A 22,238-nucleotide genomic window follows, 5' to 3' on the forward strand; every position below is an offset into this window, starting at 1 on the left:
ACAATTACAGAGACGCATCATAATATAGAAAATAAAGCATTCACCTTTCATTTAACATTACAAATATTGATGTAATTTTCAACCAGATAAGAAGGTTTGACCTGACTCTCAAACAGCCTGATAATTAGCAATCTGCATTTATCTATGGAACAATTTGCAGCATAAAACATTTCTCGTCTATGTTTTAGATTTGGTCACATTTATTCTGGTTGTAACACATGGCCACAACAAGAGCACAACAAACAGTCCTCAGAACTGATACTTGGTGTTAGCAGACTATTGTGCCCATTTCTGCTGCTCTAAAGAAATAAAAATCCTCTAATTAGGAGATAGTATTTCAAAATTATGACTTATGTTATTTCAGAATTATGAAATACTATCTCATAATTATGACTTGGCATGCATGGCTTAGCATATCATTATTATAAGATGTTAAGATATAATTATGAGATGCTAGAGACTTGGATTTTTTTTCAATAAAGTAATAGAAATGTGTTTCCATAGTCCAGTAAATCAGGCTACAAGTCTTGTTTTTTGTTACATCAATGATGCAGTGTCACAGTAGCAATACGTGTTTTTGTCGGAGAGGTAACTTGTATTTTTTGTGTGCTTCTGTGCACTTTTTTGAACAGTGTAATTAACAAAAAAATCAACTTGGCAATTTTACAATTTGTATGTTTGTCATCATTTAATTGAATGCAGGGAACAGCACCTAACTTCTTGAATGATTTGTTGGCAATCAGTGGAACAAGATGTGATTGTTCCTGCTCCAGCTTTTGCGCCGCTCAAGGTGGCTGCATGTTGAAGTAGCTCTCTTACATTCATTCAGAGTCAGAGTTTCTTTATTGTCATTCGCACCTCATGTGGTACATGTGGTGGAGCGAAATTATGTACACAAGGTCCCAGTTACATCCAACAATAAAATGTACAAGAAAACCAGTAATAACATCTAAGATATGAACTAAGAAAAACATCAACTAAATATACACTAAGCACTCATAACATAAAACATTGAACATCAGCACAAATATGAACATGAGTCTGTGAGCAGATGTGCACGCATGAACACATCAACATTGAAACAGATCAGCAGCAACATGAAACAGATCAGCAGCAACATGATATGGTTTTCACAGTGATTATTCTAGTTAGAGATTCATGAGTCTAACAGCCTCAGGGTAGAAGCTGTTCCTCAGTCTAGTGGTTCTACACTTAATGCTCACTTAATACTTAATTCTGAGATTGTGCTTTTGAAAACTTTGTTTCTTCTTTTTTCTGGATGTAATTTTGTTTGCTTTTTTGTTTGTTTTTTTGGATGATTACTTTCTCTGGTATCAGGTGCTGTGCCGCTAGAAGAATTTTTACTGAAGACTTTTTTATCTTGTGGACATTTGTTATGATGTGCAACCATGACAACAAGGGGGTTTTCTACAACCGGAAGCAGCTGATTAACATCTCAAAAGCTCAAATGATACCTCAACTGCAGCCCCAAATCCCAAATGAGTTGATAAGGAGGCACTGTGGATGCATTCCTGTCTACCTGGAGGCTGTGCTCAAGTGCCTGGCTGCCAAGATCTTGGAGGTAGTGGGAAACGTGGTTTGTGACAGTGGGGGGGGGGGGGCTGAGATCGTACCCAGGCACCTGCAGTTAAGTCTGCAGTGACGAGGGGCTTGGCAGGCTGCTGGGAGAAACGGCCATTGCTCTGGGAGGAGTCCTGCTTGACATTCAGGCAGTCCTGCTGCCCAAGAGGACTGAGAGGTCTGCTGGGTCTGGGTGGACAGGTTGGCATCTATAACCAGTTTCTTCAGATCCGCTGTGGGACGGACTGCTGCAGATCCTTCCTGCCCACAGCCATCAGCATCTTGAGCTACAACAATTGATTTCCCTTTGGGATTAATAAAGTATTTTTGAATTGAATTGAATTTGTTTTTTAAGAGTGACCTACCGGTAGTTTTAGTAGATGCTTAATATTTGTACTGTCAATATAGGTGTGGAGAAGTGTGTCACTCCACCTGCACATGGCAGAAGTTTGACCTGCCGAGCCAGTCTACTGACACCTCAGCAGGGGTGAGGGCCGTGCCACTACATTCAGAGGAGGGCTATGCTGTAGCAGCTGAGGCTCAGTCTGACTCAGGTTAGCTGTCCTTCCTGTGTTGATGAGTTGCCACAGCTGTGCTGCTATTTATAAAGCTGCCCTTGTTGTCTCGGATGCCCTGAAACACTCAGACCAGAAGGGGGCAGAGCCCTCAGACCCCTGGAGTTCGAAGAACTGACCCACAACCAACAAATGCATTTCCATGCATAGGAAAAATAAAAACATTCAAAATTTCCATTTACTTTAGTGTATGTGTTATTATATTTTATAACAAAAGCACAGCAAAGACTAGGACACGGGAACAATGAGACTAAAGAATGGGAATATCTGATGAGCTTGAATTACATTTGTTGGCTGTTTCATGTAAAAGACTCCATTCTCTCGTATTGTTTTAGTTTCAATACTTGTGTCTAATTGTCTAAACCTCAAGTGCTTCTTTTGCAGATTAAAAAAGCATTCATGCTCTGAGGAACATCATTTTTCAGCTTCTTTCTATTCCAGTGACACAGCGAGTCTCAGGTTGCAGTTTTGAGTATTAGCCCAAGCTTTGACCCTTCTGTTGGGGGTTTCCCAAAACCTTAACTTTGCTTGCTGGACACTGCTGAAATTTGGCATCTTTTACTACTTTGTTGTACTGTGACATTTATCTTTTAAAACAAAGATGTTAAAGCAGCCTTTTTGAACACTGCTGTGCTAATGCTGCTTTGGGATCTATGAGTTTTTGTGCGTCATTTCCCAAAAGGTATCTGTACAGTAATTCTGTTTTCATTTTCTGCCAGTTTGCTCAGTGAGTCAGCAGCAGTGCATAAGTCATTAAATGCGACAAAATATGTCTGCAGCACAGTTTCTATTTACACTCATGTACAGTGACACAGGCAGTTTCTTATGTTCTGCTTAAACAATGAGGTATGCTGAAAGCGTGTATGACCTCTGATGTGAAGAGGCTCTAGTTTCCAATGGCATGACCATGTGGTTTTATGTTTCAGGCCAATGAGATTTCAGCCTGTCTGTCTATAGTCTGACCAGAAAGGCAGCAACACAGTAGGTTGGGTATAATTCAGGCGTAACAGCAAGAAATCTGATGTCCCTCTCAGCTGATAAGTCAGGAATCCAACAAGAAGATAACAATGTCTGCATCTGTTTTTAGAATTCAGTCCACCTAACCACAAGTGTCCAGTTTCAAAGTTCAACCATGCATTTATTTTTAAATAAATGACATGCAAGACTGTGTAATAATTAGCGTAATAAATAAAAGAAGGTACCAAATGAGTGCTAAAACACTTCAAACAAAAAGACTATCAGAAAGTAGTCCAGCTGTGACAGTTGACTTGGATGGGCTCTTGTGCGCATGCGCGCTCTGGGCAACAGCTGAACGTGCTGCAGGCTCGCGCGACAGGGGAGTAACGGTACTTTTATGGGAACGCCTCGCCGACCCCCAGTCGAGCTGTAGCAGCTAGCAGACGTGTATCACTCTGTTCACTGCTCTGAGATTTACTTCTTCAACTTTTGGTACTCCTCAAAGTAAAATTTAAACCGAAACGGAGAGCACGACACCACACTGAGTAGGTAAATTATTATTATTATTTTTCAATATCACGTCGCAGGCTAAACTGATATTTAGCAGAAATAGCTAAATACGGTGTAAACTCTGGACTTGAAAAAAAATCTGGATTCATTATTTTCTTTGTTCAACCTGTTGCTGTTACTTTATGTATAGTCCAACATAAACTAAAAGTCTATACATCCTATTTTGAGTGTGTAAAACTCGTGCTTTGTACTGATTTATTGTGCTAGTTGTGTACAGAAATAGCTAGGACAGCTCTTTTAAAAACAAAAACAAAAAAATCTACTTATCTTTTGTTATTATTACATTAAAAGCCATTAAGTGTTTCAGTCCATTTTAAGCCAGATTCTCTGGAGAGTACTTCATGTTTAACTAATTATATAATTGAAATAGTCGTTTCCAAGCTCATCCTTAATCAGTAAACAACATAATTGTGATTCAGATGACTGTGGCTCCAATAGACACATTGCTACTGACTTTTAGTAAAATGACATGTTCCCATGTTATTCTGTGTTTTCTGTCACTTGGTATTCACCTCTGATTTATAAGAATGAAAGTGGAAGAAATAAAGATGCCAACATATTAACATATCATCATTAACTTCACGCAGACTCTCACTGGTACTTTTTCTTCTTTAAATCACTTCTTGGTCTGCTGCCTTCATACATCTCCTCCTACATGTCTCTGCGTGAGTGCAGCTACAGCGTGCGCTCTCAGGACATTATTACCTGCAGTGTTCCCTCAATGAGGACTTAACTAGGCAAAAGGGCCTTCTCCTACTCCGCTCCTGTTTCCTGGTATATCTTGCAAAATGATCTGAAGCTCTCAACTTTGACCTGTGGCTTTAAACATCTGCTAATTTCCAGGCAAAACCAATGCAGACATGTTCCAGTTTTTTGTATTCTACACCGCCTTACAATTTAGCTATTTTTATTATCTACTTTTCCTTTTAATTACCATTTTATTTTCATTTGTTAAAAAAGTATTTTCTACGCATCCTTTATGATTGTCTATTGTTGTCGTTGTTGTCCACTGTTGTCATCACTCTTTGTTAAAATTCAGGTCTCGTAAATGAGTCCCCCAGGATCAATGGGACTAACCTGTATAAATAAAGGTTGAATGAAAAGTAGCTTGATAGCTTGAACAGGGAACTCATCTCTGGTAGATTCAAGTGACTGAATTTTTCATTCATTCAACCTTTATTTAGACAGGTATATCCCATTGAGCCTCGAGGACTCATTTACAAGAGAGACCTGACCAATTACAGTGATTTCTTTCAACTGATGCTAGGTGAATTAAACATTTTCCTGCAATTCTGTTTTCTAAAACTCAACCCACCTAGAATATTCAGCATATTGAAAACTGACCATATTTAATGTCATTACATTAGATTTTGTGACACAAAACTGCTTGGGGAACTTTTATTTTCCAGCTGATGATTATTACTGATTTACCCATTGATGCCACCTCAGCCACACCTACATACTGAGTGTTGACAGTAGTTTACAGTGAAATAGCTAAGCTTGTGTTTAGCAGCATGGCGCCACAATATGATCTTCACATCCTGAAGAGTAAAGGTATTTGTGGATGCTAATAAACAGCAACTTCTTCCAGTGTGGGATGACTAACAGTTCACACTGCTTTCTTTCACTTAGCTTCAAGCCTGGCCATTTTGTCAAGGGTCTGCAGGGGCGACATGTGGGTGCCAGCTTCATCTTTGTCCAACTGCCTTCCACTTATCAGAAATAGCTATGATCACATGTTCTGGACTCCTAAGTGGGCTATAAATAGGAGTCAGCAAGCTTCCACTGCACACTTTCCTGACATAATGCGAAGTCAAACTATGTTTTTGCCCCTAACCTTGAGGTCAACAAGTCCCCTGTTTCTCTGTAAATAGAAAAAAACAAACAAGTAATATAGAGTAATTGTGAGAAATAAGCAATATTCTTTTAAACTGTTGTACTGTTGGCACTTTTTCAATATAATTTGAAAAAAAAAAAATAGAAGCAAATGATGCAGATATGCAGCAATCTAAAGTACAGAAAACTACAAGGCATCAAAAATCAAAAGCACAATCAACATTGTGCTCAAAATCTTTAAAAAAGGACTAATTTTTATTTGGTAATTTGATTGTTTTCTAGTATTGTAGTGTCTGGTAACACAAGGAACACATAAAAGAAGAAAAACAAAAATCTCAATTTTTTTAATGACTTTTAATAAATGTGCATTAGTCATCAGGAACACTTTATATATAGGACATATTTTATCCAGTGAAATGAAAGTTATTGTTTTCTTAATGTTGCCATGTTTTCATTGATGACCTAACTTGACATGTCCCTTTTGGTTTGCAGGTAAAATTATAACAGAGCCTGTTAGTCAGCTTGTAGTTGCAGAACAAACATGACCGAGGTGGTGCAGGTTGCAGCCTTGGATGCTCATGACAGTGAAGAAAACACAGAGGACTATATGGGGCAAGAAGAAAATGATGCAGAGGAAAGAAGTGAGAGCGAAAATACAAAAGCTCACCATGAGGATGATGAAACGACCGATGAAACTGAGAAGACACACCTCAACGGTGTGGAGAACAAACAAAACTGTACAAGAGAGGAAATTGATGGATCGGAGGATGTTAACGGAAAGTCACAGGAGAGCCCAGAACCTGAAACAAATGATACAGAGAATATTTCTGATGTGGCACTAAAGAAAGAGGTGAGGTGAAAAATGCAGACATTTTTTTAATACAATAACATTCTACCCCACTGGAACAGAACTAATAATATGATATGGTCTCTTGTGTCTGTTACACTACAGAAACTCCTCAGATCCAGAAAGCTGGTGGCCAGAAGCTATGTGCCAAAGCTGAACAAGGATAAAGCAGATGTAACGAGTAAGTTTGAGGCCATGCAGAAGGCCAGGGAGGAGCGTAGTCGACAGAGGAACAGGGAGGAACAGCAGAAGAGGAAGGATCAATACGTCAAGGAGAGAGAATGGAATCGCAGAAAGCAGCAGGTCAAAGACAGATAACCCCACTAACCTCCGACTGTGATCTGCATGGCATGATGGGGCATGATGGAGGTGACAAAGCTACCAGTTGGAGTGAGAATTCAGTCTTTTATACAACACATATATCAGTCACACTGCATTTTATATACTGTAATTAACCTTATTAATTGCAATTTGTGTTTTTTAATGTCATTATAGTTGTATACTTTAGTAATGGCCATTCAGTGGAAACATAATTAGCAGCTGTTGTGTTGGCATGATTGACTCACTAAACTCTCACATTAGTACAAAATATATTAGGACAGGTAACATAAATGCACGGTTGAACTAAAAATAATCAATTGATTAATTAGTTATTAAACAAGACAATTAAGCATTGATTCCAGAGCAATTTAACGGACTGAATGTACCTAACTGGGCACAATCAATAAGCAAATTGCATGTATCTCAATTATTTTTATTGTGGAACAAAGACATTTATCATTCCCAAACTGTCACTAAAACATAAAAGCTTTAAAATAGGAAGTTATTTTTGTCTTTTCTCAGGAGTATATTTGAGTATGTACATTGTTTGTACACTTTTCAGAATAACAGTGACCATTATAGCCATTCTTCTTTTCACTAGCTGCCCTAAACATTCTGTCCATGGAGTCTGTTAGTTTATTTATGTGTTCATTATTACCCATAATCCACTAGACCTTTCACAAATAATGGTCAGAGTTTCAATGCTTTTCCTAAGTGTAAATCCTGTTCATAAAAAGGCCCAAAGATGTTTGTAGGAATGAAGTGAGATAAAAAAGAGGGCATGTTGTTGTTTTTGATAGCCTAGCAATAGCATAGCTTAGTTCTTGGATTTATGTGGTGGAGCATTTTTCTTCATTGAGATAATAACTATTTTCAGTACTGCATACTATAAAGTTCACTTTTAGAGGAAATGTACCTTTACATTGCAGCTTATAATCTGCTTGGAAAGATTCAAACTCACTCCTTTACCCATTGTAATTGGATAAAACATATTATGTGCTTTCCCCTTACAAGCCTGATGTAATATATTATTAAGACAGGAAGAATTATCACAATGTTCAAGTGAGTAACTTACTGTTAAAGCCAAATGTTAGTTTTCTTAAATAATTATTTTGATTTTTGTTTTGAACTAAGACATAGATATTCATTCAACCTTTATTTATACAGGTTAGTCTCACTGAGTCACGAGGACTCATTTACGAGAGTGAACAGTGAATAATGATATCAGTGAACAATTCAAAATGGCAGCTTTCAAACAATTTTCAGATTTTGTGGGTTATTTTTTTTTAATAAGGTATTGTGTTTAAACTAGTTTATGACCATGCTCAGTGTATCTTTCCTCAAGATCCACTTTCATTCATGTTTGATTTGCCCACACAACCTTTGAGAGAGTTGCTTTAAAGTTTCTTTGACACTTAAGCCTGCTAGTATTATTCAGCTGTGCTCGTATCAGCCTTTATTAAACAAGTCTCTAAGGATTTCAGACTTTTTACCCAGAAAAATAGCTCCAGTTAAGTTTTATAGACGGTGGTTATTTAAACTGAGAGAAGAGGAATTTCAGGTTGCTTTCATGTAAATTTTATTTAGTTCGAAGCAATTAATTTGAGCCTTTGGTTCTCCATGTACTTTTTGAAAAATATTTGCAACAAAATGTTTTTTTTTAGTTAAAATATTTTCAAGAGCATTGCATTTATTTGAAACACATTAATTGCCATATTCAGCTTCAGTATTACATTTTAGTCCATTTTACCTGAGATTTTATAATTGTAATAAAACTATGCGGCTATTACAAGTGTAAAACACAAACTTGAGAACACTGTAACTGCATGGCAAATCAGTACCGTTTTGCTTTTTAATAAACAAATCTTGTATTGGGTGAATCTGACAAAGTGCTTAGAATGGGGTAAAAGTTGAGATCAAAAATTCAAGACTAAACTGCTTTTCCTCCGGACTTACAGTAGTCAAATGAATACAGTGATACAGTGTTATGTGAGTGGATTATCAGTGATAATCAGACACAACAACCTTCATGTGTACATGTTGTGCCATTGCTAGCCAAGCTTGGACACCTACGCTCATCCCCCGTCAGTGCAGCAACACTGCAGGCCAATCAGAAGCTCACCTGAAGACCACATGATGTTGCTATTAACAGGGATTTGGCTCTTGTTCTTGCTCGGACCAGCATGGCTCCTGCGTGGCAGAGGAGTTGATCCCAGCTAAACCCTAACCTCACCACACTCTCCATCTGATCTGCCTGCAGATAAAAGAACTACTCGCTTCCAGTGATGAAGAAGAGGAGGTAAAGCCGAAAAAGGTGGAGAAGTCCTTCGTCCCCAAAATCACAGGTAAAACATAAACACGATGCCACCAGTTTAAAAAAAAGTACAAGAGATGCAGGAGAAGTCTGAAGGTCTATGTCTTTTCTTCATGAAATACCCAGGTAGTGTGAAGGGGAAGTTTGCAGAGATGGAGAAACAAAGACAAGAGGAGGAGAGGAAGAGGATGGAAGAAGAAAGAAAAAAGAGAGAAGCCCAGGACAAAGTAGAGAAAGCCAAAATCAAGAAAGAACTGGCTCAGAAAGCTGCTGAGGTCAGTGAACCTGTGCTGGTACAGAGTAAATCTTTTAGACATTGGGGCAGCTTGATGGTTTCTGTGGTAAAAATATGGTGCACTTTTGTCTGTAATGATTAAGGTAATCCTCAGCTGCCACTTGGATGAGTTATTTTAAGTGGCCTTTGAGATGGGAGCAGTTGGCAGGGGCCGGATATAGGTCTGCAACTAACGGTAGCATTGTTGACATGACCAGCCTGTTAAATGAAAGTAAATAGGTCATTTCCATTATATGTCAATGATAACACGGTGCTATTTATTTGCAAATTGCCAGGTAAATCATTCAAATATTTCCAATCATAACACACTGAACAGTGTAGGTTTATACACTCAGACAGTAATGTTTCTGGAAATTGTTATGTAAGTTGTGCCAGGTAGATAATTATAGGCAATTATCTGCTAACTCTGCCCTAATTCTGTTCTAGTATAGCATAAACGACATTTACAATGCTGTAAATGTCATGAACTGAAGTATTTAACAGGAGACTCCTATTACAGTGACAATTTGGTGCAGCTTGTAACTTGTATATTTCCTAACAACTGAGTAGTTTGGAAGAGTTATGTCATGATTCATTTTCTAATATTGAGTTTAATAAAACAGTAAACTTGTGACGTCACAAACAAGGCATTTGATTTTGTTTTAGTTCTGCACCAAACTTGTTTTTATTCGCTTGTTACATTTCACGTTGTGATGAAGTTTACCGTCAGAGCTTCATTTTACACACTAAAAAGATAACTATTGACAAAAAACCAGCAAACCGTTGAACAAAAACTTGTTAAATAAACTTACAATTAAAACTTACTGCTGTACTCTGAAAATAAGTCTATCATGTAAACAAATTTCTGTCTACTGCAAAGATAAATAAACATTTCTTTTGTGACTTTTTCACATTAACTATAAGACAAAATAATGTTTTAACTAAGTATTTAAAACTACTTCACTATAGTGGACCATAAGTTCCTTTTCTATTTGAGTCATGTTGCCCATTTAAGAAAAAAAAAATTAAAACAACAAAGTATTTTTGTGTCGTTTAGCACAAATTTTGTGATCTAGAAACTACTGAAATAGATCTGCCAGGTGTAGACAGCACATGACTGCCAACTATTTCCCACACCTCCCAGTGACAAAATTAGGTCTAGACTTTCCTCATGTGACTGATTTAGACTCTGCAACCCTAAACTGACACCCATATCAACTGCAAATGGTGACATTAGCCGTGCAGTCTCATACGTTATCTTTCAATACAGAAAAATAATTTGCAGCTCGAGTGACCAAGTCATTTTTACCTCATTCTCTGATTGTTGTGGCTGAAGTCCACATGTTTTTAGAAACAATTTGCCGATGTGGTTTATGTGTTATCATTTAGGAAGGAGATGACACAATCCTGGTGCGTGTGGTTCCAGCCAAATCTTCACGACCTCCGGGTAAAATTAAAATGAACTTTGAGGACATTGAGAAGAACCGAGAGGAGGAACTGAAGAAGAAAGCAGAGGAGGAGAAGAAGAGACGATATGATGAAAACAGACGCTCCTTCAGAGAAGCCAAGCGACGCTCTATTGTTCCAGAGGTTGTTTTTAAAAGGAAACTACTTCCCACTTTAAATTATGTATTTTTGTTACAGCTTTTCCATAACTGTGGAGCTTATGTGAATGTCCTGAATTTTCACATTGATTTGATTTAGGATGAAGAGGAAAAGCCCACAGAGAAGGTGGTGTCTGTGGCTCCTGGAAAGCTGAAGCTGACCTTTGAGGAGATGGAAAGGGAAAGGCAGAAGCAGAGGAGAAAGCAGGCTGAGGAAGAAGCCAAACAACGCTTGTTAGAAGAGAAAAAGGCTTTCAAAGAGGCCAAAGAAGAAATGGTAAACAAAATACTTAACACTCTATTAAAAAAGCAAATAATATCTGTAGCTAAGTGTAGACTTGTTTATTGAATGTTAATGTTGCTGAGCTGACTTATATAGCGCTTATAATCATTTGGTGTCTTATCAGGAAGATGATGAGGAAAGCTCTCAGCCAGATGAGGAAGAAAAAGATGAGTTTCGTCCTGGAAAACTGAGACTGAGCTTCGAGGAGTTAGAGAGGCAAAGGGTAGAAGGAGTGCGCAAAAAAGCAGAAGAGGAGGCCAAGAGACGAATGGAAGAGGAGAGACGAGCTTTTGCCGAAGCCAGGAGGAGCATGGTAAACACTTTGCAATAATAAATATCAGTGAAAAAATCTGTCTGTAGAAAAAAAATGGTGCCAATATTCTTGCAATATAGACATAATATCAAATAGGTCTTAAAAGGAAAAGCTTGACATATAATTAGGCACGAAAAGGTAGTACAGATTTGTATACAAACCATAATCCAAACAAACTTAACCGCAATGTGTTTATCAGCTTGTAGATGAAGATGACGAGGTCCTGATGGCCTTGCTGAACTTGGAGGGAACTGAACCAGGGAAAATCTGTGCCAGTTTTGAGGATCTAGAACGACAGAGACGTGAGGAGGAGCAGAGAAAGGCTGAGGAGGAGGCCAAGAAGAGGTTGGAGGAGGAAAAGAGGCTCTTTGCTGAGGCCCGCAAGAGCATGGTGAGTCAATGTGACTCGGTGACCAAAAATCAAGCGTGTGAAAGCATGTGTAAGGCTGGTCACTAGCATGTTAACAGTAACATGTGAGGTGTGCTGGTGTTGTTCAGGGTTCTAAACCTGTTGCTCGGTTTTCCCAGGATGAAATCTAAACTCCTAAATGATTTTCAATCACGTTTACACTGAGATACACAGTTAGTATACATAACCTTCACATTTTTAAGGAAAGGTGTGCAAATAACATTTGGTGATTACTAGTCAAATCAAAAGCAATTCTGGCCCAAGTTAAACTAGCATGTTTACCTTAAAGTATTATATACTAGCATTTTAATTAAATTGGTTTTGTTACTTTGTTGATGTACATATTCTAATGGGCTCAAGTGGTACATATGTACTGCTGGTTCTTTCTTTGAATTATCTCTTTTTAAGAGCCCAGTCCTGGATGTGGAAAAGTTCTCATATGGAGATGAAATAGTAAGATAATTTCAGTCTCACAAGTTTATTTATTTTTATTCTATGACATTATAGAAAACAGTTTTTTTAGCTTCACACCCAACAAAGCATTTATTTAGTTAATTTTGGTCCTGTGCATGCTATCTTTAAACATATAATGAGAATGGTGCTACTTTACTCTTGGTTGGATTTAGAGTGTTTCAGAATGCTTGGTAAGTATTGAACTGTATCAATACTAAACTGTAATAATTTAGAAAAAATACTTGGAGATGCAAATATCTTTTTTGTGTATTTTTATGTGTTTAGGTGCTGGAAGACGATGAAGAAATGATGAGGAGCGATTCTCAGGAGGCTTTGCACCCCAGAAAATTAGAGATCAACTTTGAAGAGCTGCTAAAAGAGAAGGAGGAGGCTGAGAGGAGGTGCAAGGCAGAGGAGCGTAAGAAGAAATTGGAGCAGGAGAAGCAGGAATTTGAACAACTCAGACAAGAAATGGGCCAGGTCAGTTTTAAAAACATAAAATGCAAGGGCTAATATACTCCCAACCATTCAATTATGTTCCTCTGTTAAAAAAAAGAAACTATTTATTTCAAGTAAACTGATTTAATGTTTCTAGGAGGAAATAAACGAAAGTTCAGATGTTGTAAGTAATGAATATGAAGAGCTGACAAAGCTGAAGAAAACTGGCTCCATTCAGGCCAAAAATCTCAAATCTAAGTTTGAGAAGATCAAGCAGCTGACGGAGGAGGAGATTCAGAAAAAGATAGAGATGGAGAGAGAGCGGAGGAAGGCCATTGATGATGAAATCAAACAGAGAGAAGCTGAGCGGTTCCAGGAGGTAAGAGCACCCAAAGACTGTGGAAGGATGTACATTTTATTCCTGTAAACACCAGGTGTGTCTGGCTCATGATGAGCTGAACTACTGAACACCTAAATGTCTGTTTGATTATTAAAACAAGCAGTCTATGATTTAAAAAAGTTGCTGAATGAATGACAGTGTCCAATTGACATGACTGAACTGGTTAAGTTACAGGATTTAGTATGTTTTATTCAAAAAGGAAACATTTGAATAATAAATAATTGTATTTTTAGGAGGAGGAGGGGGAGGGAAGAGTAACAACTCCAGGAAGGCTTGAGGAGTCACCGTTCAGGCAAAAAGTGGACATGCGAGCTCGCTTTCAACAAATGGCCAAAGCCAGAGAGGAAGAAGAACGGAGGAGGATCGAGGAGCAGAAGCTCCAGCGAATGCAGTTTGAACAGCAGGAGATTGATGCTGCTCTTCAAAAGGTAAATCCCCCGTGTTCATTACCATTTTACACAATTCCTAATGCACAAGAACGTAAAAGTTTCATTTATGGCTCTGACGTTAGCAAAAGTTTCTAATTATTTTGTCTGCTTGCAGAAGAAAGAGGACGAAGTGGAGGATGAGGGTAGCATCATCAATGGCTTGGCAGCTTATGAAGATGAGGAAGATCATGCTCGTTCAGGGGCTCCATGGTTTAAGAAGCCTCTTAAAAATCAGTCGGTGGTGGATTCTGAGCCTGTTCGGTTCACTGTTAAGATCACTGGGGAGCCAAAGCCTGAGGTAACCTGGTGGTTTGAGGGAGAGATGCTCCAGGACTGTGAGGACTATCAGTATATTGAAAGAGGAGAGACATACTGCCTCTACCTGCCCGAGACCTTTCCAGAAGACGAAGGGGAGTACATGTGCAAGGCTGTGAACAGCAGAGGCACAGCAGCAAGTACCTGCATCCTTACAATAGAAAGTAAGATCACTCTTGTGTGACTGTGTCTGCACGCTACTGCTCATCTGGAATTTACCGCACTTTATGAAGTGGATCGCATGCTCCTCTTCCCTGTCACCTCAGGCTGAAAAGCAGATGTCGATAACACCTCTTCTGTTTGTTTCTTGCAGCTTATGACTACTGATGCTCCTTCGTATGCAGAAGATTGTTCCTTGTCTTTCAATCCTTTTGTAAAACTTCATTTATTGTGGTCAGACAGTTAGGGGAGAACCGTATGCTTGGCATTCCTAAGGAAGGGAAACACACATATTCAAACACAAAAACAAGATGTTGTTTACATGTTGCTCAATCGTTAAGCTCAAGGATGTAGGAAAATACTTGTGCCAAAACTGACAGATTCCTGTTTCTGTGCTAAAAACTGTACTAAACATCAAAAGTGTATTTGCTACAAGGCCCTAGCAGCTTTCATGAAACCAGCAATTTCTAAATGTTGTTAAACTGCATTGTAAATATGACATTAAATTGTCCATAAATCACCAAATGTTATGCTTAAGTATCAAAATAAGTAGAATATTTTATATATCTCTGTTTTGATTAACACAGTATTGAAATATCAGTTAAACATGTAGTTTATGTTGATAGTCATCTGGTATTATACTGAGGAAAATCATGTTCTGTCAAGAGTCTAACAGTGCAGGAAAAAGATTAATTTGTTCGTCAATTGATTTCAGCAACATCTAAACAAATGTTCATTTTTTCATGTGAACTCCCCCCTTTTTTATTTTAAGCACAGTTTAATACTCTTAGTACAGATGTCAATATTCAGTTCTCCGGGATGATCATTTTGTTTGATAATGGAAAAAATAGGCTAGTTTTGAATTTTTGTCATATGTAATAATAGAAATCAAGTTTTAATAAAACAAACCAAAAGAACACTTTCATTGTGCTGTCTTTGATATTATACAAACCTGATATGTTGCAGATTTTGCTGTCTTGCCATGACTTGACTTACTATTGCTATGATTAAAAAAGAAGATAACGCCTGCATTTGTCAAATTATTCTGTTATTTGTTTCGGGGGTGGAGAGCCTGAAATCTTTTAAAGGAGACATTTGACCAGGTATCTGTCCATCACAGAGCGAAGGTAACCACGCTAACACTTGGATTTACAATGTGATCAGTTTAGAATAAAAGTCCACCAATCCCACCCACATTTTGATGTTGTCGGTGCCGGGAGTTGAACCAATGTCTTCCAATCACAGGCCCACCTTCTCAAACCTCTGCGCCACCACTACAACTATTAAAAAAATGTGCTCTTTACAGTACAGTACTACTGTTCTTCTAGTTGTACTTTGAAAAGCAGAATCAAAGGTCAACAAAATCTGTGATTAAAATATTTTGTATTTAGAGTAGAATAACATCAGATTTTACAAGTATATATATTGACCATTTTGAATAGAACCTGATTTGATGTGATTGGTGCCAAAGTTGCAATATCCTGTTGATTCCTAATAAAATAACATTTAGACTTCTTAAATTCATTCAACCTTTATTTATACAGGTTAATCCCATTGACCCACGGAGACTCATTTATTGACCCACGGAGACTCATTTACAAGAGACCTGAATGTAAACCTCAAAATGACAAATTATTTTTGAAAAATGTATACTGAACATAGGATAATTCAAACCATGTGTGAAAAGTTTTAAGAATGATAAATGTTGAACTGAATCTGATGTAAAATGACAGATGACAAAAACCCTGAGGAATACAGTGTACGTAGTTGTCACGTGACATAACATTGGGGGCGGATCATTTACAATACGGATCGTAAACCAACCTTAGTGTTGTGAAAACCAATCATGTGTCGTGTGAACCAAATTACATAGTTACAAGACAGTTGTGGCTGTGGCTACAAAATAATCCATACAGGTATATATATTTTTCTTTAGAGTAGCTAAAGATAGTTCAACCCCATTTTTGTTACTCTGTGTGGTCAAAAGGAGCGTCGCGACACCATGCTAACACGTTAGCGCACTGTTGACATGCTTCAAGCTAGCAGTTTCTTCAGATAATATGCTAAAACTTCATCTGTGAAAAAAATAAATAAATTGTGCTATCATTTACTTTAAAACATTATTGAACCAAGGTAGCAGAGCTTGCTTTGCAGTCGACATGTCTTATTTAATCCAATATTTCGTTTTTCCCAGCTGTTTGTCAAATTAACACCATGGTCGCTTCTGTTGAAGAGGTTTCTTCGTCTCTTGTAAGGGAGTATTTAAGTCGAAAGGTAAGTTAGCTAAAACTGAATCGTCAACAGCAGGACTGAAAAATAGTTCTGTGCAAACTCTGCCATGCTAACCAATTACTAGCTTAGCTTCCTCTTAACTCCTTGAGAGTTTATAATGATGTGAATTTTTACGTCATACAAACACGAAACGATTTTACAGGCAGAATTTATGGCGCTTTTTCTCGACAAAAGGTACAGAATATTTGATTAAGAGAAAACAAAGCCTTGATCGTGCAATGGTTCGTTTGTGTATGAATATATATATATTTAAAAAGTCTGTCTGTTCATAAAGTTCACTGTAAATAGCTCAGTCTTCTCTGCAGGGACTGAAAAGGACCATCGCCTGTATGGATGAGGAGCACCCACGCACAGAGGCCAGTATCAATAACAGATCCCATCTGAGGAGTATTCTTAACCTGGATGAGCTCTACAGAAAAAATAAAGTAAGTCAAAACGTTGCTGCTGTGCAAATACTGTATAACAAATGAAGAGCTGCAGCTGACTTTTCTGCAATTACAGGTTCAAAATACCCCCCTGAAAACATTACTTGAGATTATTGTGAAGCATCATATTGAAAAGTTAAAAAATGAAGAGCTCGTGGGAGGAGAATGTCCACAGAAAGTCCAAACTTTCAGCTCACCTGCAAGCAAACCAGTACTGATAAGCGACTCAAAAGCAATTGAAGTACGACCAGATTTTGTTAGCAGCAAGCAGAGGTATTTCACATGCAGTGCTTTACGTCATAACGTTTGCCATTTAATGATTTATTTAAACTGACTTGCTTGTGTGGGCTCTTCATTCACAGGTCTGACAAAAATGAAAGATGCCTCCCTATGCCATCATATATGTCATCATTGTCTGAGAAAGAGAGGCCGTCTGCTTTGAATCCAACAGAGGACGAGATTTATAAACTAGATTACCAAAACGACAAACTTATGTTGGCTTCCCAAAAGGACAATGGGAGCTTTGTCCAAAAGGGGACAGACAGAAACACTTCCATCCCTGCTGTTACCCAGAAGAATAGAACAAATCACATCAGACGAGGCATGATGGCTGGACCGGTACCACAGGTACTGCCTGCTAAAGCTTTTGAAGCTTAAAACGCCTTGCTTTTTTAGATTCCTTAAACACTTACATACACACACACATATATATATATTAATTCATATTCTCTCTTCAGGAATCAAGCAAAAACAGAAAAAGGCAAAGTGGAAAGGTTGAAGCATCCCAGACGCTGTTCAGAAAAGATGTGGAAAACAGGCAGTTTACCGTTTTGCATTCAAAAAGTTGTGTAACTGACAACAGCTCAGCCAGCGGTGCAGAAGGAAAACTGGATCTCCTGAACACAACAGATATAAACCAGGATGAGAGCAGTTGTGGAACAATGGAACAAAATGTAGTGAAAACAAACAAGTAAGTAGCTTTTTGTTGTCACTCTCATAACACAATACTTCCCAGTGACTCAAAATATTCTCCTGTAGTTTTATTTATAAGTGCTTGTGTTGTGTTTTTCCTAGAGTAAAGACGAGATCAAACAGTTCTGATTTGAATGTCTCGGAGATAAGATTAGGTAAGTTCCTAAAGAAGAAAATCAAGAATCACTGACTTGTTTTGACTATTTAAATAACTTGTTTGGCCAAAAACTGATGCCTAATATTATATATTTACAGATGATATTGATGATTATGATGGTGATCTGCGAGTAGTGTCTGTTCAGAGGACTGTTTCAGAGTTTCACTACTCAGGCTGTGCAATAGACCAACACACGGCCGCAGTGAGTACTTACTGAGATGTGTAGGAGCCAGTTTCTGTGGTTCCTTTTTAATATTCTGGTTTTGTTTTCTACAGGAATTGAAAACAATACTTCTTGGTTCCAGCCTAAATTGTTTTAGTGTTGAGTGGCTGAATCAGGGTTTTACCTTTTCTGAGACAGATGACCTCAGATATGGCATTGTGCAGAAAAAGGTACTTTTACCCAGACTGTCTAATTTATTTTAACTAACATGACACATTTATTCTCATATTTTATGCTTTATGACTGTGTTTATGTGATTTTTTTAGGGTGGTCCTTGTGGAGTTCTGGCATCTATTCAAGCATTTGTTCTTAAGAAACTTCTGTTTGAAAACACTGATAGTAGTATATCCATCCTTCAGTAAGTTGGCTTAAAATCAAACACCTTTACGTGATATTTTTCTGCTACTGTTTTCTTTTTACAGCAACAAATTCACATCAGAGGATGTTTTCCGGCAGTTCTTTAGCAAATGCTCTCTGCTTCTAGATACAAACTGTGTAAAACCCATACAACCTCATTTTCACACACTTGTCCTTTTATTCTCAGGAGGTTACGACCGTCCAGCAGCACCAGAAGACGGTGTCTTGTTTTAGCTCTGGCTGAAGTCTTGTGGAGGGCTGGCAAGGAAAAACAAGCCTCAGTTGCAATGTAAGAAAACAACAGTATCCACTTAATTCCTTACTTTGAATGGCTGCTTGTGTTTTGCTAAATCTACATCATGAGTGAATCTGTTCTACCAAACACTGAGGATATCTCCTTTTTACACAGATACCAACAGGTTTTAGATATGACAGTCTACAAATTGATGCAAAACGTAGATGCTGCTCTGGACTCTGTCAGAGTTGCTTTTTTATTTCTTTGTCTTTGAAAGAATTATCAAGAAAAAAAATGCAGTATCTACTACTAGTAATCTACTCTTCTTACAGGTTTTGACATGAGTTTCATACTTTTTTCTGTCTCTATTCTTTTGATCTATTCAATTAAATTCAGTTTATTTATATAGCACCAAGTCACAACAGAAGTCATCTCAGGGTACTGAACAGAAACATTCACATACATTATAAATACCAATTAGTAAAGTTATCTATCTAAGGAAGGAAGGAATCTGATTGGTCGGTAAAAGGGACAAACGAATGGTCTGACTGGTCACCTGCTGCTTTTGTTTTTTACCTTTTTTATGCCTTGTTTAAAAAAAAATTATAACCACTTCACAGATGGTTCTGTGTATCACATCTTGTGCAAAGTTCTGTTATTTAAACATTTCTCTCATATTCAGAATCACTCTAGTTCATCATCATATCATTTATTCTGCAGCTCAAGTTGTAGAAATAACTTGTTCAGAGGTTAAAGTTGAAATTAGTTCAGGATGGCATTTTAATATGAGCAATACCTGACAAAATGGACTCGCATCATCATCAACTATCAGACCTGTTCTTGTCAGAAAAGTCTGTAAAATCTGCTGTCTGGTAGAACATTGATTTAAACCGATAGGAGGAATTTGTTTTCAAACTATTTTTTATCTTTTAATACCAGAAATTTGGGGACAAGCCATTTCACCCCATGTGGGAACTACAGATCTGAAAGAGTACTTGAAAAGGTATGTTTCACTTGTTTCTATATCTGCTGGAAGGAATATACCGGTAATACAATTACAAATTCATAAAAAGGAAAAATCAATTCACAGCCCATTTTGTATTAATGCCTATTCAGTCATATGTTGTTTGCTTAGATAGTTTGATGTAAAAATGCTGTTGTTTACATTAGTTTGGGTGTTTTCTAACCATCTCTTGCTTTAGATGATGTATTTCTCTCTGGACAACATCAAGGATCTGCAGTTTGTTCTGGAGCAGCATATCGAGCAGGTAAATGGATCACTATTGTCTGTTTTTATTGAGTTTTGCATGTGAGAAACACGTGCAAACGTTTTATTAATATTTAGTTTTAATATTTTCTTTTCACAGTTTGAAACTGGGATGTTAGGATGTATTCTACTGATTGTATCAGCAGTTCTCTCTCGATCCATTGAAAGGTAAAAAATACACTTTTTTCCTTGCTTCTCTGTAAATAGTTTTGAGCCTGTGTAACAACTGGTATTTTTTATTATGTTCTTAGAATAAGAGAAGATATGGACGTGCCCACCACCACATTAATTGGGGCCCATGGCTACTGCACTCAGGTTTGAACATGAAACTTTAAATTGTTGTGTTCATATTAAAGTTAGGAGTGCTTTGTACAAGAGGAGAGTGCTTTTTGTGGTAGCACAAAACTGCTAGTTATTTGCACCACTTGTTATGCCATGCATAAATTATGATCATAACTTACAGTGTATTTGGATTCATCAGGAGCTGGTCAATCTGTTGCTTTGTGGACGAGCGGTTTCTAATGTTTTTGACGACGACATGGAGCTGGACTCCGGCGATGGTGACCTGACTCTCCTTAAAGGGATCAAAGACCCCTGTGAAGTTGGTCTGCTCTCCCTGTTTGAACATTATAATATCTGTAAGGTGAGAAAATTTCAGCTGCAGTGACAGACGCATGCAGTATTTACAGCTTGCAGCACAGAAAGCACTGGGATTTTAATGTTGGTTCAAAACAAATACTAAACCAGTATAAGATTTTGATAATAAGGTAATTACATCTCAAATAAATAAATAAAAATCTGTGTAAAGATATTTCTATCATCGTTTAATTAATATTTGGAACCCAAGGAAATATATAACTTTAAATTGCAATTGACAAACCTTGGAAAAAATATTCTAAAAACATTCAATGTATTTAGTATATTGGATTTAAACGCAAGTCTAAGCAGCTGATCAAAAGATTTACATATAACACAGTCAGCTGGCCCTTTTAGAAATAAGTGATTTTGTACGGATTTATTGTGTGGAGAAAGACATAAATGAAAGTATTCAAGTTGCAACCAAGTAATTGTAATTGTTATGTTAAAGTAATAGGAGTGGTTCACAGAATATAAGTGTTTATTTGCTCTTCTCGGTCTTGTAAATTGATGATAACATGAATCCAGATGCACAGATCTTTTAGTTCAAGCTATAGAGCCATCCTTACACAAATACAAAGTTTATTAACAAGTGCTGACTTGAGTAAACCTACATGGTAGCTTTCACAACTGGTTTGATATTGATTGTTCATGCTAACAGTGTGAACGCTTGTGCTTCTTTTATCTAAGGTAGGGGCTTACCTGAAGAATCCCTCCTTCCCTGTCTGGGTGGTGTGCAGTGAGAGCCACTTCTGTGTGCTGTTTGGCCTGCAGAGGGAGCTGTTGACCAACCAGGAAGGAGGTCTGGAGTTTGACCTCTATTACTATGATGGACTGGCCAATCAGCAGGAGGAGATCCGCCTCACCGTTTGTATGTAGCCGCACTTGATTTCACTGTGTGTTAAGCTGCAGCCACGTGTTCTCAGCAGTGTTGCCAGATTTACAATAATTATATTTATTCAGTAGTTTTAGGCTCCACATGATATGCAATAAATTATTTTTAAAAGCTCAAATATACAATAGTTTTGGCATCTCGAGCACCTAAAAGTCACATAATCAAAACAAACATCAAAACATATACATATAATCAGAAAGTCCTATAAAATACGATGATTTTAAAACCAACAGTATGACATTTTGTTCTTTTCTATCTGGCAACCCTGGTTCCCAATATATTTGATTTAGTGATTTTTTTTGTTGTTGTTTTATTTAAATTAAAACTATGTACTCACATTTTGTCTATAGTACTTATACTTAGGCGGTGGCATTTCCTTGTTTGTGGTATGTTTTATATTTTGTTAGATTTTGAGGGGATTTATATTTAGTTACTTTGCTTGTAAAAAAAATAACAATATTGGAAATTGTGTTTTCAGCTGTTAGCAAATCAGCTAAAAGCTTTCAGGAAGTTGATGCTGATCTTATTCCTCCACTTGAGCTTTGTATCCGCACAAGGTAAAGAGCTTTAACAGAATTTTGAATTTAGATTTTTTTTCAATTAAATATTAAATATGTTTAAAATTTATTTATATATATATATATATATATATATATATATATACATACATACACACACACACACACACACACACACACACAC

The 22,238-nt window shown here is 37.4% G+C and overlaps 2 protein-coding genes across 3 annotated transcripts; both read left to right on the forward strand.

The window, feature by feature from the left end:
* Positions 1-3,507: 3,507 nt before the first annotated feature.
* Positions 3,508-15,045, forward strand: nexn (nexilin (F actin binding protein)). Of its 2 annotated transcripts, XM_037698081.1 has the most exons (14): positions 3,508-3,662; positions 6,012-6,369; positions 6,472-6,669; positions 8,948-9,032; positions 9,128-9,276; positions 10,665-10,865; positions 10,980-11,156; positions 11,287-11,475; positions 11,675-11,866; positions 12,623-12,817; positions 12,933-13,154; positions 13,409-13,603; positions 13,719-14,082; positions 14,232-15,045. In XM_037698081.1, exons 2-14 carry the CDS (start codon positions 6,061-6,063, stop codon positions 14,243-14,245), a joined length of 2,490 nt encoding a protein of 829 aa, XP_037554009.1. In that variant the 5' UTR covers positions 3,508-3,662; positions 6,012-6,060; the 3' UTR covers positions 14,246-15,045. The 2 variants fall into 2 exon arrangements, with proteins under 2 accessions (XP_037554009.1, XP_037554008.1); XM_037698080.1 differs by lacking the exon at positions 14,232-15,045 and having other exon boundaries at positions 13,719-14,102.
* A 1,246-nt stretch (positions 15,046-16,291) lies between these two features.
* Positions 16,292-22,097, forward strand: mindy4 (MINDY lysine 48 deubiquitinase 4). Its single transcript, XM_037674625.1, has 17 exons — positions 16,292-16,351; positions 16,675-16,794; positions 16,871-17,067; positions 17,157-17,421; positions 17,532-17,764; positions 17,869-17,921; positions 18,022-18,125; positions 18,200-18,316; positions 18,413-18,504; positions 18,691-18,792; positions 19,678-19,741; positions 19,941-20,006; positions 20,106-20,173; positions 20,257-20,320; positions 20,487-20,648; positions 21,332-21,512; positions 22,015-22,097. Exons 1-17 carry the CDS (start codon positions 16,292-16,294, stop codon positions 22,095-22,097), a joined length of 2,031 nt encoding a protein of 676 aa, XP_037530553.1.
* Positions 22,098-22,238: the final 141 nt, after the last annotated feature.

This window comes from Nematolebias whitei, chromosome 3 (assembly GCF_014905685.2).
Source record: "Nematolebias whitei isolate Nwh7 chromosome 3, NemWhi1, whole genome shotgun sequence".
In the NCBI taxonomy this organism is placed as follows: Eukaryota; Metazoa; Chordata; class Actinopteri; order Cyprinodontiformes; family Rivulidae; genus Nematolebias; species Nematolebias whitei.